This window comes from Mesoplodon bidens, assembly GCF_964165515.1.
Source record: "Mesoplodon bidens genome assembly, chromosome: 14".
In the NCBI taxonomy this organism is placed as follows: Eukaryota; Metazoa; Chordata; class Mammalia; order Artiodactyla; family Ziphiidae; genus Mesoplodon; species Mesoplodon bidens.
In genome coordinates this window covers 12867664-12890249 of record NC_138170.1, presented here as the reverse complement: position 1 = coordinate 12890249, position 22586 = coordinate 12867664, and the positions used below count along the sequence as shown (strand labels likewise).

At 37.8% G+C, this 22586-nt stretch overlaps 1 protein-coding gene and 1 pseudogene across 3 annotated transcripts in view; both read right to left on the bottom strand.

Moving 5' to 3' along the window:
- Positions 1-22586, bottom strand: part of ANAPC1 (anaphase promoting complex subunit 1) — a 100183-nt gene that overhangs the window by 23064 nt on the left and 54533 nt on the right. For both annotated transcript variants that reach the window (XM_081254227.1, XM_081254226.1), the window contains exons 29-39: positions 22001-22235; positions 19787-19878; positions 18011-18145; positions 17758-17840; positions 16798-16876; positions 16020-16094; positions 9384-9460; positions 8746-8836; positions 8597-8650; positions 7525-7718; positions 3388-3474 (exon numbers count right to left, since the gene is read on the bottom strand). In XM_081254227.1, coding sequence (XP_081110353.1) covers positions 3388-3474; positions 7525-7718; positions 8597-8650; positions 8746-8836; positions 9384-9460; positions 16020-16094; positions 16798-16876; positions 17758-17840; positions 18011-18145; positions 19787-19878; positions 22001-22235 — 1202 coding nt within the window. The remainder of the gene's footprint in view (positions 1-3387; positions 3475-7524; positions 7719-8596; positions 8651-8745; positions 8837-9383; positions 9461-16019; positions 16095-16797; positions 16877-17757; positions 17841-18010; positions 18146-19786; positions 19879-22000; positions 22236-22586) is intronic.
- LOC308628008 (proline-rich protein 14-like) lies at positions 1251-3199 on the bottom strand (annotated as a pseudogene). The gene is made up of 2 exons: positions 3170-3199; positions 1251-2605 (listed from the first exon to the last, which is right to left on the bottom strand). The product of its transcript is annotated as a proline-rich protein 14-like (transcript).

The following is a 22586-nucleotide window of genomic DNA, read 5'->3' as shown; positions in this document are numbered from 1 at the left end:
CAGAGCCAAGTGATACCTTCTCAGGACAGCAATCCTAAAGGAAGATGATGAGGTTCAATTAAAAAGTAATGGAGGGGCTTCCCTGGTGGCGCAGTGGTTGAGAGTCTGCCTGCCGATGCAGGGGACACAGGTTCGTGCCCCGGTCCAGGAGGATCCCACATGCCGCGGAGCGGCTGGGCCCGTGAGCCATGGCCCATGAGCCATGAGCCATGAGCCTGCGTGTTCAGAGCCTGTGCTCCGCAACAGGAGAGGCCGCAACAGTGAGAGGCCCGCATACAGCAAAAAAAAAAAAAAAAAAAAAAAAGTAATGGAGAAAAGATGTTAAAAAAAAAGTAATGGAGAAATTCTCTTTAAAAATCATTTGTGGCCCTTGACCCAAGAATCCTTTGAGTCTTCACAGTTAAGAGGTTTTATAGGGAAGTAAAAATTATCTAAACATGAAAATATTTAGTAATAAATTGATCACTTATAATGCTAGTTTTCAAATCCTTTTCTGCTCAACACAGGCATCTCCTTTTACCTTCTATGGGATCTACTTCTTTCTTTCTTTTTTTTTCTTAAGGTTTGGTAGGGAAAAGGGAGAAAGAAAGGATGACAGTTTTCCTCAGACAGCAAAGCTCTTCTACATATACATCCCTATACACAAATACATACACACACACCCAGAACACAGTACACCAAAAATTAATGGGTGACATTAATGGGTAACATTTTTCTTGCTGTGTGTGTGCTTTTCTGAGTTTTCAAAAAAAGTTCTTTTTAACTTTAAAATTTATATTTTAGAATTTAAACACATATAAAGCTATTACATTTTAAGATCCCATAAAAGGATAAAACAAGACTTCAAATTTACTCTTCTTTTAGTTATATCAATACCCTCCCTCTTCCCACCCAAAGCTACCCACTCCTATAAATCTACTAGAAACAAAGTCAATCAAGGCCAAAAAAACCTGATACATATAAGTTACATAAAGGTTCTTGTGCTTATCACCAAATTGCTTTGTTTAAAATAGCTGATACTCTGCCAACAACATGTGAGGGCAGCTCTCCCTTGTACCCTAACCAACAGCTGACTTCAACAACTCAAAAAACCCTTCCCTAAAGTGACAAATGATAGACCACCTGTCCGATTTTTATTAATTTAACAACAATATTCTCATGCACCACCTACAACTAAATTATGGACTTCAGATCAGGCTACTTTTATAGAACAGTCACCTGTCATTATTGTCTCTACATTACGCTGTAGTTTTAAATGACGGCTTATTGCTGCAATGAGCGCTCCCCCTCTTGATCCATCTCTGGGCAGATCACTGGGGGTGCCTTCAGTTGAGCTCACGGAGCACCCTGGATGTCACTGGGATATAAGGAGCTATTGTCTTCCCTTCCTCCACAGAGATTGGCTAGGCTTGAAACTCATAGGGAAACGGAAGTGTTGGTGTTTCTTTCTACAAGCCTTTCCCATGGTCTTGGTCTTGGGGTCTGAAAGCACCTGGTCTTCTGAGGCCCTTGGCTCCTTCCTCTTGAGCTCAACTTGGGTTCTGCAGGTTCAAAGAAGGAAAAACTGGATGCAGTAGATGAGCAAGATGTGATGAGGGGAGGAGACCTCCACCCCCTCCAAGAGGGAAGACCACTTTCCAGAGTCAGGGCCAAGGGGGTGGTGGGGCTCAGGCCATCTTTCCGCCACCCACAGTGCGCCGCCGAGGCCGTGGCCAGCTTAGGTGGGGTGGGCCAGGGGGTCCCGACCAGGGCAGGAGTGGCATCGGCCCAGAGAGGGCTTAGGGAGAGGTGCTGGGGGATTCTGGTCTTGAGCCCGCCACTGGCAGACAGGGGGCCAGGGACCGATAGATGCAGTGCCCTCAGTGGCCCCAGACTGCTCGGTCTCTGACATGACAATCTTCAACTCCAACTTCATGGGGGGTGATGAGGGCGAGGGGCTTTGCTGGGCATGAGGAAGATGTCAGCAAAGCCCTCCTGCTTGGAGCGAACGGAATGGAAGGCCAAGCCCCAGGGGCTGGTGGTGGGCTCTCCAGAGGGTTTGCAGACAGGGCAGATGGCTGGAATGGGGGTTACAGGTCCCTGGGCAGAGGCTTTGGCTGGTGAACCCAGCTCTTCTTGCTGGGACGATGAAGCTGGGAGTCTCACTGGCAGAGCCCTCCACTGGGGGTCTGGAGCTGGCAATGTCCTCTAGCATCACCACCTGCGTGGGCTGGGGGGCCTGGTCCACGTTTTGTGAAGGGCCCTCCTCTGGGCCAGGTGTTGCCCTTGATCACCGCTGCAGGGTGGAAAGGGGCCAACGGACACGGCTCAAGGGCTCTCGGCATAAGTGCAGTGGGTCGGAAGGCCCGGCCTGTGGGGACCACGTGGCCTGCCTGCGTGGCGAGGCAGGTGGTTGGCTGCGGACAGAATCCTGACGTTTGCTGCGGTGCTGTGGGCTGGAGATCTCCTCTTGGGGCACAAGGGGGACCCTGTGGGCAGCCACGACATCTTCCAGGACCATGGCCAGGACGTGCCGAGAGGCTTTTTCCAAGGGCAAAGAGGCCCTGAGGGGCTGCACATTCGGCCGTTTGGGGCTCCTGGTTCCCCATAATGCTCGAGCCAGGGGCTGGCGGATAAACAAAATGGGGTCTATCCATATAATGGGATATTATTCGGCCATAATGGAAAGAATTTTTTTTTTCTTTTCTTTTTTTTTTCTTTGCCCTGCAGCGCAACTTGCAGGATCTTAGTTCCCCAACCAGGGATTGAACCCAAGCCCCAGCAGTGAAAGCGCTAAGTCCTAACCACTAGACTGCCAAGGAATTCCCCCCTTTTTTTTAAACATATCGAAAACTTTAACATATGCAGAGCTTTTGTATTATCAGACTGCTTCTACATGTTTGAGGTTCTACTGCTCACTTCCACTTCTAAATTGTCTAATTCTTTGCTGCACTTTGCTTTTCTGTCCCTTCTTTGTCAATTATACAAAACTTCTCAGCATTCATGTAAAAGAGAGAAAAAACAGAATTCACATTGACATTGCCGCTAAATCGACAAATTCCTCTCTCGGAACTAAACAATTTTGCCAAAACATATTCATCTTCTCTTAGCTGCTCTCTTTTGCATGATGAGTTTTTCCCTAAAGGTAACCCTGTCTGGCCTACTTCTGGGTTTAGAGCAGTTCTATTGCCTGGAGAATGGGAGAAGACTGATCAGTCATCAGATGCCCAAAGTTCTCTTCTGGCTTAATATTTTGTGAGAAAAACTTTTTAAAAGACTTACCCAGGGAGATAACGAAGTTGAAGAACAGAATAAAGCTAATTTGGGAACAAATCCATGGAGCCAAAACACAATCAACTTAGCCCCTTAGAGAACTTAAGATCACGTGAGGAAAATCACTAGACTCACCGGTTGTCAGTGCTGTGAGCTGGGAAGTGCGGGTAAAGGGCACAGAGGAGAGCGGCAATGGAAGAGTTGGATGTGCTCAAAGAGTACCTGCAAAACAGATTCCGGAGGGACAGACGCTGTTAATCATACTGTGCAAACTTTCACGGCATTCTCGAGAATCGGGAAATTCGGGTAGTGTGGCAAGGCACACTGATAAAGCTAACCCTTGATCAATACAAATGCGTCAACGCTGTGAACACTTGACTTTACAGTCTGTCCTTAAGCCACTTCAACATCATCTACTATTTAAAGCAGGAGTGACTTTTCACAAATATTAAATTTTAAAACTTGAATTAGTAAGCAAAGTTTTAACCTAAAAGAGAACAGTAGTGAGGACCATGAGTGCAATTCTAGAGATTATAGATATTGAAAAAGTCAAGTGTAAAGTATGCTACCTTCTCCAGTTTTATATATACCTATTTATAGAAATATGAACCTTCTAAACATACAAGGTTTCTTTACTGGGTATCTCAAACATTTTTTTCCTTTCTGTAAAGCGTGAGCATTTCCTTAGAACGCTAGACTAAATAAAACAGGCAAAAGCTACCATTAAAAATTTACAGTGAATGGATAAACAACTATTCCTTGAAAAACAAATAGTTTTTTTCCTTATCGATATGATAAACTTATTTTACAAAGGCCACATACTCTTAGTAAAGTAAAATCTTTTGAAATTTTCGTCCAATTATTTTACTGTTGCTCAAATTCAGCATGGCAAACAGGCAGATTTGTCTAAAGTTTTAGCTTTTCTTACAAATATTTTGAAATAAATATGGTTCAGAACATCACATAAAACCACTGCTGCCCCTATTCTATATACATATATCTTTTATTATACATATACACATACACACATCTCCAAATCTCTTTCCTTATCTTTTTTAATAATGAGGGTATCAAGTAAGAATTTAGCATTTATCATACACACATATATTTAATGAAGAAGAGATTTCAAAATTTAAATATGGAAATATATCTATGTTGACATGTGCATAGACTAGGCCATTTCTGCTTTACCATAAGGTAAAGCATAAGGGTGTAACTACGCTATGAGAAATGTAAATGTTGCTACAGAGTACACATAAGCATTCAAAGATTTAAAAAGTCACTAGAAAAGCAGCAGCAGAATGGGAGAAAATCTACTCCGTATGAAAGAAGAACACATAGGCTCATGCAATGTGTGATGACAAAAGGTGAGATCGAATAAAGGTAAAATAAATGGAGGGGCTTATTTTGAAAGGAGAGAAATTTTCAAAAATCATAAAATAAGAATTTTCATAATATTTCCTTAACCACTCTTAATTTTAAATAATTAAAAGAAGAAACTTCTACAAAACCTGTCAAAAGGAAATGAATGCACATCTTTCTAATAATCTTTACTTTCTGTACTTCTGAAAGGGTGAGTTCCAACGTCTTAACTCAGTCTTAAGAGTGTAAAATAAACCTACTGACTTATAGGAAGTATGTCAGGTGTCCAAGGTCACATACTAAATAAATGAAAGGATACACCATACCCACAGATTGAGAGACTCAATGTTATAACAGATTTCAATTCCTCCAAACCAATGGATAGACTCAATGCAACTCCGATCATTATTCTATCATGTTATTTAGTGTGGAAAAGTCAAAAACAAATTGCACTATTTATATAAAATGCAAAGAGCCAAGAACAGAAAAATACATTTTTGAAGAAGAAATCTCAGTTTGGAGGATTTACTCTAACTGGATATCAAAACTTATTACAAAACTACAATACTTAAGACAAGTGTGGTACTGTGCAAGTACAGAAAAACAGACAATTGAACATAACAGCCCAGAAATAAACATATGTATATGGACACTTAATTTATAACAAAAGTGGTACTACAGAATAGTGGAGAAAGGATAAACTTTTTGATACCTGTGTCAACTGGGGAAAACAACACAGAAAAATCAGTTCCAGGTCAACTTTAAATCCAAATGTGAATGGAAAAGCTAAAAAACTTCTACAAGATAAATAAGCAAATATCTTCATTTCTGGTGGATAAGAATATATTTCATCAGAAGGACAAAGAAGTACAAACCATAAAAGAAAAATATCAATAATTCTGTTCATCAAAAGACAACATTAAGAGAGTTAAAAGGCAAGCCACAGAGTAGGAGAAGATAACCACAACATACAAAACTGACAAAGGTCTTGGGATCATAATGATAAGCTAATATGGAATAGTCATATTAAAAGAAACAGAAAGTAGGGACTTCCCTGGTGGCGCAGAGGTTAAGAATCCGCCTGCCAAGGCAGGGGACATGGGTTCGAGCCCTGGTCCGGGGAGATCCCACATGCCGCAGAGCAACTAAGCCCGTGTGCCACAACTACTAAGCCTGCGCTCTGGAGTCCATGAGCCACAACTAGTGAGCCCACATGCCGCAGCTACTGAAGCCTGCATGCCTAGAGCCCGTGCTCCGCAGCAAGAGAAGCCACCTCAGCGAGAAGCCCACGCACCACAACGGAAGAGTAGCTCCTGCTCGCCGCAACTAGAGAAAGCCCGCGCGCAGCAACAAAAACCCAACACAGCCAAAAATAAATAAATTAATTAATTTTTTAAAAAAGAAACAGAAAGTAGAACAGTGGTTGCCAGGGGGTGGGGGAAGGGGAAATGAAGTGTAGCTGTTTAAAGGGTATAGAGTTTCAGTTTTGAAAAATGAAAAAGTTTTGGAGATTGGTTGCACAACAATGTGAATATATCTAATACTACTGAATTGTACGTTTAAAAATGGTTAAGGTGGGAAATTTTATGTCATGTATATTATACCACCAATAAAATTTTTTAAATGAATAAACCAATATGAAAATGGGTAGCAAGAGATTTGGACATCACAAGAGAAGACTTTTCAGTTGGCCATTAAAGATATAAAAAGGTGCCAAATACCATTATTCAGGAAAATGGAAATTAAAACCGCAATGAGATACTACTATGTGCCGGCTAAAATTAGGAAGGCTAACAATAACAAGTGTTGACAGGATGGGGAGCAACTGGAACTTCATATGATGCTGCTGAGTATATAAAATGGTAAAACCACTCTGGCATGCTGATGGCATTATTTACTGAAATAGAACATACATATACACCCTATGACCCAGTTCTACTCATAGATCTATACATAACAAAATCAAAAACATGTACAAGAACACTCATAACAGTATTATTCATAACAGTCCCAAACTAGAAAACAAACATATCCGTCACTAACAGAATAGATTAATAACTGTGGTATAACCATACAGTGGAATTCAACAGCACTGAAACATGAATAAACCAATGCTACACGCAACATGGATGAATCTCAAACATAATGTTGAGCAAAAGAAATAAAGTACAAAAGGATACATAGTATATGATTTCGTCTGAATTTCAAAAACAGGCAAAACCAGTCAAAGGTGTTAGAAAGCTACGTAGCAGCTATCTTTGGGCAGAAGTAAAGTAACAGTGAATTGGGAGGGACAGAGCAGGGTTGGAGATGGGTTGTCTCGGTTACATCTTGATCTACATAATATCAAACGATTTTCATACTGTAGGTAGTTCACTGAGTCATTCTCCTATGATTTGCACACTTTTCTGGATATGTATTTTTATTCAAAACAGATCATTAAAAGCCAAGGGAAAAAAAAAAAAGCCAAGGAAGTCTTATAAGGGGATGAGGTGGTCAGGAATGATAGATGCTGGAAAGAAAGCAAGAAAGTTGAAAACTAAGGCAATCTCATAGGATTTGGTAACTGAAAGTGTTCATGACCATTATGAGAAAGCAATTTAGTAGAAGAGTAAAGTCATTAATGAGTGGGAACACGAGGTGATGCAATGAAGTACTGAGTACAGACTCTTCTGAGAAATGCAGTGATGCCAAGTGTGCTAGAGAGAGGATGGTCACGCTACTAAGTGGGGCATAAATTGGTGGTTAAACTATGAAAAAGCCCTTTTTAAGTGTAATAATGCCCTAGATAAGCTAATAGCTAGTCAGAATTGAAAATTTTCTTGCATCTTCAAAACCAAAATAAGTCACTCTTTGAGATCTTGCTCATGAGATCTTCTCACTGAGGAAAAAATATATATATTCATTTACCTTCCTCCTCCCAAAAACAGAAGTCCAAGGGCCATGTGATGGGCTAAGTGGAAACCATAGTTCATTTCACCACCTGTTTTCATGTGCAAGAAGCGACAAAGCTGCAAAACCTTCAGGTTCCCTGAGCCAGCCATCACCATGGCGAGGGACAGCAGCACCACACTCAGGCAAGTCTCCAGGTTGTAAGGACCTGTCTGGAGACGCAGAAGATGACAGACTATAACCGCTGTGCTACCTTTTCTTTATTATCAAAACTAAAGTGGCCAGCATTAGACTACAAATGTTCACAATTTTTAAAAAATCTGAAAAAACAAATATTTTCCCTGATTATGAAATTTAAGTTCCATGTTGAAAATTCAGAAAATAAAGTATCAAAAGGAAGTAACAATCACTTGGAATACTAACAGCTGTAAACATTTTGGCTTTCTTTTTCTCAAAATCTTTCCCTGTATCTATTTTGCTTTTAATGAAACTGAGATATTACTATACACGGTATTTTTAAGCTTTTTAATCTATTTTATTATGAGCAATCTTCACTCATAAAAAGTTCTTACAGAACATGATTTTGATAGCTCCTGTATATAACAGTGTAGATACACCACAGTCCATTTTTTGGCTACTTTTAGATTTTTTGATGTTTCCAATTTTCTAATATAAATAATGTTGATTAAATGTGCTGTTGTTTTTTTAACCAGGAAATAAAATCTTGCAGTCTTACTATCATCAGAGCAGCAATCCTCAAAAGCAACTGCATTTTTACTAAGTACTAATTTTTTCAAAAAGCAGTTACCATGATTCAGTACTGAGCATGGCACAAGGTATGACAATCCATGAAGGTTATGGCTTTTCTTATTTATTTTCTTGTCACAAGAATTAGATATCTTCAAGCATAGTCACATTCTCACCTAATATCCCAGAACTAAAATACAAAGATAAGCCAAAGCTTCAAATTTCCCATTCTAAATTCAAAAACTGTGCATATATTTGGCAACACATACGTAATCAAAGTTATCAGTGAATTTTCTTCAAGTTTAATTTTATTCCCAAGGAAAATCATCATAAAAAGACTTACTACAGAAGCATTAGGTGCAGACAAATAAGTCATAAAATCTTTTGCAAATTTATGCTGGAAAAACAAAAGAAAAAATTTAAGGTTAAAAGAAGCATACTAAGACTCTGTAAAAAAGAAAACAGAACACAGTAAATGAAGGTACTTCTTACCAAACAGTTAAATGCTGATAAGTTTTCTGAGCCAGCAAATCGAAAACCCAGAGACAAACAAGCTCCTGCAATTATGTAGACATGTGCCTGCCTGAAAACAGATCACAAGAAATTTAAATACTGCCCTTGTCTTGCTTTAAAATTCATTATTACTATTATTTGGGGATACAAATAATAAATATTCCTCTTCTCTAAATTATCAATAGTTTATATTCTTCCGGGAATGCTCAACTGTGCCTCTACTCAATCAACTGGACAGATTTCCATCCGGTTTTCTTCAGTGGAAGCACCATGCGGCTCTTGCTGATAAAGTCGGCCTCCTGCCTGCACTGTTTCATATGCAGCAAAAGAAGATAATTTTTAACAATCACTGCCAATTTTTTTTAATGGAAAGGATAAAAGAGGAATATGTACAAGTTAAAACTCAGACACCGCTTTTTGAGGGTAAGAACTCTATACTTCAGAGAGCCAAACGAAAAACAAACTTGTGAACATCTGGTAAATAATGGTTAGAAACATGGGGGATTCAGAATCATTACTCAGATTAAGAACAGGGTTACTCCTACACAGTATATTCCAATTCATTTATCTGACAGATGCTAAAGTAGCTGATTTCTATTACATGTTTTAGGACTTACGACAAAGTTTCCAAATTCAAATCCTCTGAACACGGCAATTCGATTTCACTGAGAGAGATACTGTTTTCTCTTATAATCTGTCAAGACAGAAGGCAAGAATACTTGGATGTTAACATTCAAGTTACAAGTATTTAATAATTTGAAGAGTAACATATTGCTTATGGCCATATTTATATAAAATAAGCTTTACCAAACCATCTCACTCAAAGGCCTATATTTTAATCACATTGAATGCAATCCAATTTCAAATCTAAGATGGGCCAAATAACTGAATAGGACTGAACGAATATAAACTGGAGGACTTAAGTATATTCTGAATCAATAACAGTAATAATGTTTCATGAAAGTGAACTGATATGCAAAGATGATGGCCACAGAGCAGAGCTGGGGCAGGAGTGAGGGGAAGCAGCAGGGAAAGTGGGAAAAAGCAGTTGCAGTGAAACTCTAATAACCAGAGACATATACGTCTTACTCATGAATGTTTCTAGTATTAAGCCTACCGACCTACCAAAGGTGAGGTTAGTCACCAGATTAATTACACAAGCTAAACTAAACTGTCAATAGGTTAATCTGTAACTAACGTTTAGAAACACATCCCTTTCCTTTTAGTATAAGTGTGAACAAGAATTTATTTTTTTTAAATATAGATAATATCTAACTTTAACAACCAAGAACTGATTTGATTCTCTTCACTTAAACACAAATAAAAAAGATAAAGCTATATATTCTCTAAACTTATGAATGCAGGTACACAGATGTAAAACTCTGATGATTTATTCCTATAATTCTTCTTAGAAGACTGTTCAGGGGAGTAATATTTCAGCATGCTTTCCATAATAAATCAGTAAGTATTCAGAAGTCGCTTATGACACAATCTTCCTATATACTGAATACCACCGATCAAAAATCTTGAAATACCTTTTCTCTTTGATAATCTCAATGAGGTAAGCAACTATGTTGGTTGTGTAATATAGGCTGATAACTACTTCCATCTTTCTTCCTTCCTCTTGTCTTTATTTTCAATTTTGGATGTATTTACTCAGAAATTGAGCGACATTCTGAAAAACTGATATAACTCCAAAGTGAGTAATTAATATATTCATGGATAACCTGATTATAACATTCATATAAACTAGCAATGTCATACAGGAATGGAATATTTCTATTTTGACAGCAGACATATACAAGCTCCTTTTTGTCTTCAAAAGAGCATGTAGCCTGGAGCTTGAAGGCCTAGGTTCTAAGCCCAGCAGGGCCACACACCAGCCCTGGGACCACATCTGTAAAAATGAGCAAAAATAAACTTCCTACCTTCTAGGTGTCTCTGAGAATTAGAGGACTTAACCGACTCAAAGCTCTTAAAATTAATGCTTGGCACATATGCTTTGCAAGTGTTAGCTCCATTATTATCATTATTATAGATCTGTACCATTGCTATCACAAGACCACACTTGATCATAACCACTTTAAAACATCACTAAAAACTTGGGTTATAAATAACTGTGGGGGGACTTCCCTGGTGGCACAGTGGTTAAGAATCCGCCTGCCAATGCAGGGGACACAGGTTCGAGCCCTGGTCCGGAAGATCCCACATGCCGCGGAGCAACTAAGCTCGTGCACCACAACTACTGAGCCTGCGTGCCACAACTACTGAAGCCTGTGAGCCTAGACCCGTGCTCCACCACAAGAGAAGCCACAGCAATGAGAAGCCTGTGCACTGCAACGAGAAGGGGGGGATAGGGAGGGTGGGAGGGAGATGCAAGAGGGAGGAGATATCGGGATGTATGTATATGTACAGCTAATTCACTTTGTTATACAGCAGAAACTAACACACCATTGTAAAGCAATTCTACTCCAATAAAGACATTAAAAAAAAAGAGTAGCCCCCCACTCGCCACAACTAGAGAAAGCCCATGCGCAGCAATGAAGACCCAATGCAGCCAAAAAAATTTTTTTAATAAATAAATAAATTTATATATAAAAGAAGAAAGTATGCAGTCCAATTATGTCATAAAATAATCCTGTTTTCAATAAATACACAACTGTGGGGGTGGGGAGCACACTTCAACCCAGTCCTTGTAACCTTTTCCATGGTCTCCTAAAGTTTAAAAACTAGCAAGAAATATAAGGAATAATCAAAGGGAAACACGTAATCACTTAAAGGCAGGTTGAGGCACACAGGAAATGAACAAGAAAAGACCACCAAACTGCCCTGTCTTGTACAGAGTCTTATACAGAAACCTCAAGCTCTGAAGTCCTAACAGCTAGTTTCAGTTTTGCCCCACCTCTTACTAGCTGGATGGTTTTGGACCAGTCCGTCCTCTTTCAGTGTAACAGTGATATACTGAACTCTAGCTACTGTGCACGAGTCGCTAGGAATGAAAGATGGAAAAGACACGGTAGCTGGCCTTGAGAAGTTCACGGTCTAATAGATACACAAATAGATCATCTAAAGTAGTACATCGTTCCCACCCATACAATGGGGGCAATACTTGAACAATTTATAGCATGACACCGCAAAAAAGAAAAACATTAGGCTGTAGAGGAAAGCTTTTTATGAAGGAAAAAGTGCTATGAAGATGCTAGTTATTGTATTTGACACATGCCTTAAATTCAAACAAATAAGCAGTTTACAAAGTGACCTTTTTAATCCCACCTTCGATGCTAAGTTGCTCCCTACAAGGGACCCTGCTACAGAATCAATGAGATGAGTGGGTGAGAACTAGGAGAAAGTGGAGTGACAGGCAATATCAACCAAAAGAACTGTGAACTTATTATATGTCCTACTGTGTATCCCTGATGTAATAAAAACCAAATTTAAAATTATTAAGTCTGAAGTAAAATAAATATCAGAGAGATAACTTTGTATTAAAAGTCCAAGAGACTTCCCTGGTGGTCCAGTGGTTAAGACTCCATGCTCCCAATGCAGGGGGCCCGGGTTCAATCCCTGGTCAGGAAACTAGATCCCGCATGTCGCAACTAAGAGCCCACATGCCGCAACTAAGTGCCCACATGCCGCAAGTAAGAGACCACATGCCACAACTAAAGATTCCATATGCTGCAACGAAGATTCCACGTTCCACAACTAAGACCCAGCACAGCCAAATAAATAAATAAATATTAAAAAAAAAAAAAGAAAGTCCAGGGCTTCCCTGGTGGCGCAGTGGTTGAGAGTCCGCCTGCCGATGCAGGGGACACGGGTTCGTGCCCCGGTCCGGAAGGATCCCACATGCCGCAGAGCGCCTGGGCCCATGAGCCATGGCCGCTGAGCCTGTGCGTCCGGAGCCTGTGCTCCGCAACGGGAGAGGCCACAACAGTGAGAGGCCTGCGTACCTCAAAAAAAAAAAAAAAAAAAAAGTGCAAAGACTACATTTCCACAAAAGTTTAAAGAAAGAACTGACATGAATTTTCACCTTCCATTTGAGAATACATTTACTTGTGTACATGTTTAACTTCACTTTATAAATAAAATTTAGTAAAATAAAGTTTTCTCGAAGGCAGTCTACATGTCAGATGCATCGTAAATGCAGCATACAATTTAATATGGTGTCCTGCATTTGCAAAGGTTCAACAAACATATGCTGAATGAAGAAAAAGTATGTTTTCATCCTACAGTGTACATTTATTTTCCAAAAGGAACTGATATCTCTGACATCTAAATGTGCTGGGAGTTAAATGTCTGCCTGACCCATGAACCACGTGTGATCAGGGCAGACTCAGCCTCCAGAGGATAAAAGAACTGAACTAAAATTAGAACTGGCAGACAAGAGACAGGGTTTGACATCTGATTACAAGTAAATTAACTGCCTGCTTTAAAACAAAATGTATTTGTGTGTGTGTGTGTGTGTACACAAATACACACACAGAGATATGTATGTATGTACATATGTATAAACACTCTTTAGAGGAATACAACAGAAACTCAAAGACAACATGCACAATGTCCCAGATACAAATCAAAATTACTTAACATAAGAACAAGAAATGCAACATATTCTCAGGAGAAAAGACCATGGGAAACAATCCTGAAATGACCACACTGTTGGCATTAGAGGAGAAGGATTTTAAAGCAGCTTTTCTAACTAGAAGGACAGTATGTCCATAATGAGTGAAAACACAGAAAATCTCATCAAAAAAAGTAGAAATTATTTTAAAAAAAAGGAAAAACAACTAAAAAGTACGGTAAATGTAATTTTAAAATTCACTTCATGTACTTAATAGGAAAATAAAATGCCTGAAGAGTGAATGAACAGAAAGATAAACCAATAGAAACTTGCAATCTGTAGAAAAGACAGAAAAAGAATAAAAGACCAGTCATCTCATATATACACTACCAAACGTAAAACAGATAGCTAGTGGGAAGCAGCCGCATAGCACAGGGAGATCAGCTCGGTGGTTTGTGACCACCTAGAGGGGTGGGATAGGGAGGGTGGGAAGGAGGGAGACACAAAAGGGAAGAGATATGGAGATATATGTATATGTATAACTGATTCACTTTGTTATAAAGCAGAAACTAACACACCATTGTAAAGCAGTTATACTCCAATAAAGATGTTAAAAAAAAAAAAAAAAGACCAGTCATCTAATTTTTGACAAAGGAGGCACAGGAATACAATAAAGAGAAGGTGTTTTTAACAAACAGTGTTGGCACAACTAAGTATCTATATTTTTTAAAATGAAAACCTTAACCCTTATCCTCGTACCATAAACGAAATTACTTTGAGATGAATTACGTAATTATACATAAAAGCTAAAACATCAGGGCTTTTAGAAAAAAATAAATCTTCAGGCTAGGCAAATATTTTTTCCATAGGACACAAAAAACAACCATAAAATTGAAAGTTGATAAATTAGACATTATCACATTTTTTAAATTTTCTACTCATCAAAAATAGTACTAAAAAAATGAATGGGCAAGTCAGATTAGGAGGGATATTTGCAAAACATTTATCTGACAAAGGATAGGTTTCCAGAATATATAAAAAATTCTAGCATCTCAGTAATAAAAAGATAAACAATACAAAATTTTTTTTAATGGGCAAAAGATATAAATAGACATTTCATTAAAAAAAGATATATGAAGAAGCAATAAGCAAATGAAAACGTTCTCAACATGCAAATTGAAACTACAATAAGTTATCATTACATATTGACCAGCAGAGCTAAAATTAAAAAGACTAACACCACCAAATACTTGCAAGATGTGCCGCAGCTGCAGGACATGCAACAGCCAGCATTCTCATACACTGTTGGTCCAAGAGTAAAATGGTGCAACGTCTTTGGAAAAACGTTTACCAGTCCTTATAAAACTAAACATACTCTAAAGCTACTCTATGCCTCAGTAATTCCAATCCTAAGTATTTACTCAAGAGAAACTAAAACATAAATCCACATGTATATTTGCATAAGAATATTTACGGTACCAAAACCTGGAACGAGCCCAGGCATCCAACAAAAGAGAATGAAAAAAAAAACTGTGGTTTATTCATACAATGGGATACTACTTAACAATAAGAAGTTTGAACTACTCATATACTCAATGGTGTCTCAAAATCATGCTGAGTGAAAGAAGTCTTAAACAAAAGGGTATACATTGTGATTCCATTAATATAAAGTTCTATATCGGGCAAAGTAATATATTTTGGAGAAAAAAATCAGAAAATTGGTTGTCTTGGGGATGGGGAGTGAGTGCACAGACTGAGTGGGAAGGGAACTTGTGGCCATTTTGATAAAGGTTTGTTTCCATGAACTTATACATTAGTTGAATTGTATCAAATAGTATAATTAAAATTTGTGCAGTTCATCATATACAAATTTTACCTTAAAAGGAAAAGAAAAGAGGTAAATACTGAATTCTAGTTAATAATACACATGCTGAAGTACTTAGGGAAAAGTGTATGACTATCTGTAACTAACTTTGAAATTCATCAAAAAAATAATGGGTTGGATAGAGGAAGAGATAAATGGATAGATATGTGATTAAACAAGTTTATACAGTAAAATATTAATTGTAGAATCTAATTGGTTGTATGGGTGTTTGTATAAAGTTCTTTCAGCCTTTATTTTGAACTTTTCTTATTAAAACATTGGAGGGAGCACTCTAGCATTCTAAAGGATAAACAGATTTATTTTCTAAATAAAAAGGTACTGAGGACATGGACAGTTAATTAAAGGGCAATATTTAGTTACAATACTTACAATATTTGATTTGGAGTTTTTACAAAAGAGTCTGCTTATTTTTAACTATTTGGCTTATTGCATAAATATGCCATAAAGTAATTAAAACAACTTCTTACATACAAGATAAAAAATTGTCACAAAGTATAACAGTATTTTGGATAAATGTATCCTTACTTAGGATAAAAATGTCAAAAATACTTTTTTAGAGTTCTTTGATACATTTAATTTTTAAAAATCAGCATTTCTAGTGCTCTGTAACCGAAAAAGGAAGGCTGTGGTCTGTGCTCAGCATACAATCTTAAAATAACAGTTCCTACGTTTTCAAGAAATATAGTAATCATAACCAGCACTATTGCCTTCAAAAGAAAAAGTGTTTTATAGGGTTTTAGAAAATCCCACAGGAAATCATAATTTTATGTGATTAAAGATATAATAATATTTATTATACATACGTACTTGAGGAACGTTGCTATCAACCCACTTGGAATTTGGTAAAATATCATCCCACAAAATCAGGCATCGAGCAAGTGTCTTAAAAAATGCAATACAGAAAAATTAATTACAGCAAAGTTCATAGATTTTGTAACAATGATAATACTGTTAATAGAACAATTTGAGAATTAGTTCCCAACTGATGAAAAATTTGAAAAACAAAGTATATAGTATCAACCTAAGCCACTCATTAAAATAAACTGAAGATTTACATTTATCTCAAAAAAATCTCAAATTGATTTGATCATCACTGAAGTTTGGAGGAGTTGGAGAGAAGTGTTTAAAACCTGCTCCACAGAAGAAAAATCATAAAGAAAAGAATCATACCTAGATCTGTCTACATAATTTAAAGCCTTTCATATGCTAAAAGCATAAACATTGTAGAAAAGGGAAAATGTGAATCAAATTTATGTCAGTTACTGTAACTAATTATACCCTTAATAGTATTATTTCATTCTTAATAATAATGAAAGAACGTAAAATAAAGTAGTAATGAAGCCCCAGTGTCTTGTTACTTATTAGGAAGTTTTGAATAATAATGTGACAAGTTAAAATGTCACTCCAAGTATTATATATCAAGGTGACTGTCTTTCCTGGCAATTCCTACAGTTATATTTGGGAAATTTCAAAAGAACACTACCAATTATATATACACATGATGGATTAACAGTAAAGCTCCCCGGTGGAGATATTTTATAGACTCCTCATGTTAACAGAAATTAAAAATTGCCAAGTACCATACCCTAAGTAAGAGAAATTCTGGCTTCACAAAGTCCAGCAAATACATCGTGTCGGGAGCTCGGAGCCAATCTGCAATGGATCTGTTGGTGGTGGATACCAGTAAGCGTTATTGCTCAAGAAGAGAATAAGATCATCAAGACCACAAGACAGATTTCAAGAATTTTCTTTCCACTCCAATCACTGTCCTACTTTTTCCCATAGTACTTCACATCCTCCAACGTAATACTTAGTATGTATGTATTTCTTACTATAAGTTTCCTAAGGGCAGATATTTTTAGCTTTCTTTTGTTAAATGAAACATCTCCAGTGCCAAGAAAGCAATGTCATATACTTTCATCCAAAAAGTAGATGATTAAACCTGTTTTTAACAACTTTGTTAATTTTGCAAACATTCACTTTGTCTAAAAAAGGAATTTACAACATTGAAAAATTTCTTTAATCTTAGAATGTTTTCTAAATTAAAAGACTTAAAACCCAACTTACTCTTCTATACAAAATGTAAAAGAATAAACACCAAACATCTACTTTCAAGTGTCAGCACTAATTACGGGGCTTGGGGAGGCAGAAGGAATAGCTATTAGGAAAGCTCTCGAACTAAGCAGAAACCATTTTTATGAATGGTAACCAAGAATATAATAATGCTAAGTATTTCTGATTTACCCAGGCCTCATAACAAGCAAAATTAATGAAAAGGAATTTAGACATTGTTTGATTGTCAGTGACATCAACTATAAAATAAAAGTGAATAGAAACTGGCAACTGTATTAGCAAATATCATTAAAATAACCAAATGTATTATTTCTAGATAAAACTCTATATAACTTGTAGTATCTGAGAGCACTAAAATCAGGCTCATCTAGCACAGGAGAGGTAAACACAGTAAGATAATTTAGTTTTACTGCTGAGGTCAGAAAGGGAGTCACATGGTCATTGCAAGGGATGGGGTGAGGAGATGCGGTACCTGTTATTGGTTTTTAAGTAGATCATGGCCAAAGCGAGAGTGGCACCTGGACAAGTTACATCCACATTTATGGTATCTCCTTCCTATCAAAAGAAAAGTTTGTGTAAAAGAGCTCTGAATTATTACAAAATTCTTCTGAATACTAACCTATGCTTAAAATTAACATATTTACACATGTTGGTATGGAAACTACTATTTTCAAATTAACTTCTTAGCTTCCAGAAGTTTGATCTGTTGCTTGATTTGGACTTACTTTGATTTGATAACTTGGAGATTTATGTTTCTCCCTGTGCATCCCTGCTTGAAAGCGCCTATGGCCTCCAACCATGTACTGGTAAAGCTGCTCGGGCACATTGAGATCAGACATACCTATCAAATTACTGCCATGCTGTAAACGAAGTAACAGACAAGGGAAAGGAAATTTTACAGAATAAGATCCATGACACATACCCATAACAAAGAAAACAATAAACTAACTTCAAAGCCAGCCTTCTGGGTTTTTTATCAATTAAAATCTCATAACTCAGTCTGTTAATAATTCACATTAGGGCTTCCCTGGTGGCGCAGTGGTTGAGAGTCTGCCTGCTAATGCAGGGGACATGGGTTCGAGCCCTGGTCCGGGAAGATCCCACATGCCACGGAGCGGCTAAGCCCGTTAGCCACGACTGCTGAGCCTGCGCGTCTGGAGCCTGTGCTCCGCAACAAGAGAGGCCACGATAGTGAGAGGCCCGCGCACTGTGATGAAGAGTGGCCCCGACTTGCCACAACTAGAGAAAGCCCTCGCACAGAAATGAAGACCCAACACAGCCCCAAATAAATAAATTAATTAAAAAAATAATAATAATAATTCACATTAAAAATTATAATACATACACAGGCAAGTTAATACTTTCATCTCATAAAATACATAAAGGCTTCAAAATACAGTTAACTGCATTAACAGTTAAAGAAAATATTAAGTAGGTAAATGAAACCTGAACTATGAACTCCTGAATCCTTTCGTTATTGTGCCTATGAACTATTCCAGCAATAATAACCATAATAATAACTTACTGAACGCTTAACGCTCCTCCAGGCATGATTCTGTATGTTTAACATGGATTAACTTATTTAATATGACAATTCGATCAAATAGCTACTATTTTACAGGTGAGGAAAGGGAGGCACAAAGAGATTACGCCCCAGGTTACATAGCTAGTAAGGAGCAGCAGTGGATATAAAACAAGGCAGTCTGGTTCCACAGTCTATCGAGCTGCTTAACTACTAGAAAATACTGTAGTTAAATGATGTCAGGACTCACTGGTCAGGACCAGAATTCACGTCCCAGTTCCCAGTATGATGCTTTTCCATTGTTTTATCTGCCTCTTTAGTTCATGTGTCAAATGTGAAGAGTCAAAAGCCTAAATGACAGTCGACTTTCTTCATATAATTCAGTTTCAGTATAATACTGTATTGGTGGTTCTTCAAAGGACCCACATTCCAGCTGACATAGTCATTTAATGTCTCTGGTAACCCTACACTACGTCTACTAGATGGGGTTAAAGATGGGGAGTCAGAATGATACTGCATTCTGTCACAAAGCAGCTGCCATTGTGGCAACGTTCTGGGATACCTAGTGAACACCAGGGCACCAAAAGAGAATTCTGGTTTATCTCTAGTCCTACAGACTCTTAAGGCTCCCCATCACACACCCATTTTCACTTTTTTCTGTTTTCTTACTGAGTGAACTGTCATTTCTTCATCTTATGTCTTGAGTGCTTTTCGAGAAACTTCATTCACTTAGTTCATTCATGAACACTTATACCTAAGCCAGGGGGGAAGAAACCTTAAAGCCCCATTCTTCACTACAATTTCTCTCCATTCCCAAATCTGGCACTTTGAAAAATATCCAGAAAGAAGAAAGAGCTGAGGATCACAGCAAGTTAAGTCACAGTAAGGCAGAGTGGTATTCAGAGTAAACTGTCAAGGCTACTTGTCTCAACAAGCAGAATTTGTAACTGAAGCATCTGCAGGCACAGACTCTGCTTACCCCCAAGCAAACCATGCCCAGAGCCAAGCCAGCAGCCAAAGAGTAGGACTCTCTGTCCGTGCAGTATTCCATTTCAGGACCAGGGGGCCGTCCTATAAAACAGAAAGTAACACAATTCAAACTGGCCTCTTAAAATCCTAACTCGTAAAAGTTTTAGAGTTAACTTTCTAGTAAGTTGCATAAGAACTATGGATTCAATATAACCCCACTAAGAAAGATCTGACGTTATCACAAATGGTGTCCACAACTATCAGTTTACCACAAAATAAACCCCAAACATGGTTCTTCTAATTTGCCAATCTGAAAGCAATCGCTTTAAAATACTATCAAACCTTGAGTTTTATAATAAAAAAAAAATTTACCAAAATTTTTTAAAGGGGATGGATGCTCAAAAAAGCTTCAATTTGTAATTTCTTTCCTTTTGTTCTTGTTTTGTTAGCTTCAAATCTATTCAGATGTGGTAAAAACATGTTCAAATACTGATAAGGAACAGGAAGGACACTTCCTTTAAGTTTTTAAGAATGTTAAATATTATGCATCCAGACACTTATTTTGAATCTATATAATACTGAGCCTTACTATGATAGAATTTCTCTGTATCGATGCTCTAAGTTTGACTGGATGCAAAATTCATACTTTAAAAAGTACCCCCTAATTCTAACTCCACCCCTTTTAGGGCAGCAAAATGTATTATATATAAAGACCCCTTCCACCAAAAAAAAAGTTCACATTCCTGGAATTTCATCCCCAGGAAAAAAAACTTTTTTAAAAAGAAAGAAAAATTATACACAAGTAATCAGTGTAATGTTTATTGCTTAATTAGCAAAGAGTTAAAAACCACCTAAAAGTCCTGAAAATAAGACAATGATTAGGTAATTTATAGAAAACCAACTCAGTGAGCTATTCCACAATATAAAATTAATTTTAAAAGCCATTTATGACAATGATATATGAAAAGGGCAGTACAAAAACAGTACGTACGTTCTGACTGTAATTATACAAAAGAGCACACGCATATGAATCCAGATGAAATCTTCTGTATACAATATGAAAGAGGTGTACTATGGCTGTGAGATATGTATAATGTTGGCACCATTAGATATCATTATGATACAGCCAAAGAATGTTAATTACCTTGCAGATGAACAAGCTTTAAAAGCCAATCCTGAGTATCTTCTGAAGAAGTGTTTCTCAGACCAATCACTTACGCTATTACATATTTTGCTGACAGGAAAATTTTAGCTTTGTGAATATTTCATCACTGTAGTTGACTACATTGTTGACTCCAATTCTTCACTGCCCTATGGTGCCAGTTATAAATACATCCACACTCCTGACAGAGTTTCCTCTGTACCTGAACGTGTGACCGGCTTTGAACTAGGATCCTGGCTGGCTCAAGGTAAGCAAAGGCCTAAAATGCGCTTCCATTATTTGGTTCTCCCTCTTGCCCTTCTGTTATCACCATAAAAGAAGGCTGGGTCCCAGAATAAGGCATTTGGAGCAGAGTCTGAGCAGCAGACCATAGACCTACGGCCTGAAGCAGAGATGCCCGGGCCAATTTTGTGGCTATCCTGAAACATATGTAGAAAGATCCTGAATAGGACACAACAAGACATGCAAGTATGTATCTAAATTACTGAACATACCAATAATGCTAATAGCATTTCCATTTCTCAGAAAAAGATGATAACACGTGAGACACGTTTCCAAAAAATGTAGACTTCGGAGAAAACATAAAAAATGCCTTTTATCATGAACATACCCACCAGCGTATAGAGGAAAGCCGGAATCAATCACTTGCATTTTGTTAGAAGTGTTGTTGTCCGACAGAATAAACATTGTGCTTGTAGGGATCAAAACAATCAACTCTGAATTTTAAGTGTAGACCATTGCTAGACATTGCCTGGCAAAGACAGAGCAGGATAGGCAGCATGCTCGCACGCGATTAAGACCTCAGGCTACCTCGTGAAATGGGACCACTGGAGCTCAATAATGGGCTAGCCAAGTAAGTATGCAGACCAATAACCTGCATAGTAACATCAGCCTTGGAAAACATTACTTTGTAGTTTTTTTCTTTATTAGTATAGCTCATTCTGTGCTCACAAAAGCTACTATTTTTTCCTTAATTTTTATAATCTTACTATCATTTTTACTTTGGGTCCTGTGGAATGGTAAAAATACACTTACGAAACCACAGCACTATTAATGCCATACCTATTTCAGCCAACAAGACTTCTGCGGTATGCCTATGAGCTGTGCCTTGATAAACAAGGCCGATGCCAACCACTGCAGCCACTTGGACGTTGTGAGGAACATCAAGCTCTGTGGACGTTGGGGGCAGGAGAGCAGGAATGTGGATGCTAAGAAGCCGTGTAATCGACATATCCATGGTGCCTAGTTTAGCAGCTGAAACACCAAGGAGCAGTCCAATGCTTGTCATCTCATGACCCTAAGACAGAAAACAGAATGAGACTTAAGTCACTACCAAAACAAATATGTAGTTTTAAATAAAATACTGCCTGCCAGTACTGTGACAGGCACAGTGAGAAGCTCCAAAAATACACAAGCAAACTAAACAGACAGGGTCCTTGTTCTGATGAAGCTAGTGCCCTTGGGGAAGGGAAAGTGTTAAACTAAAAAATACGTATTATTGAAAACTCATCAAATGAAAAAGTGTAAAGATTATAAAAGAGTATTTTAACAGAGCCTACTTTAGATTAGAAGGGACTGGAGAATTATTAAGAATCTCTAAAAAGTAAAATTTACAATAGAATGAGTACAAATTAGCCAGGCAAAGTGG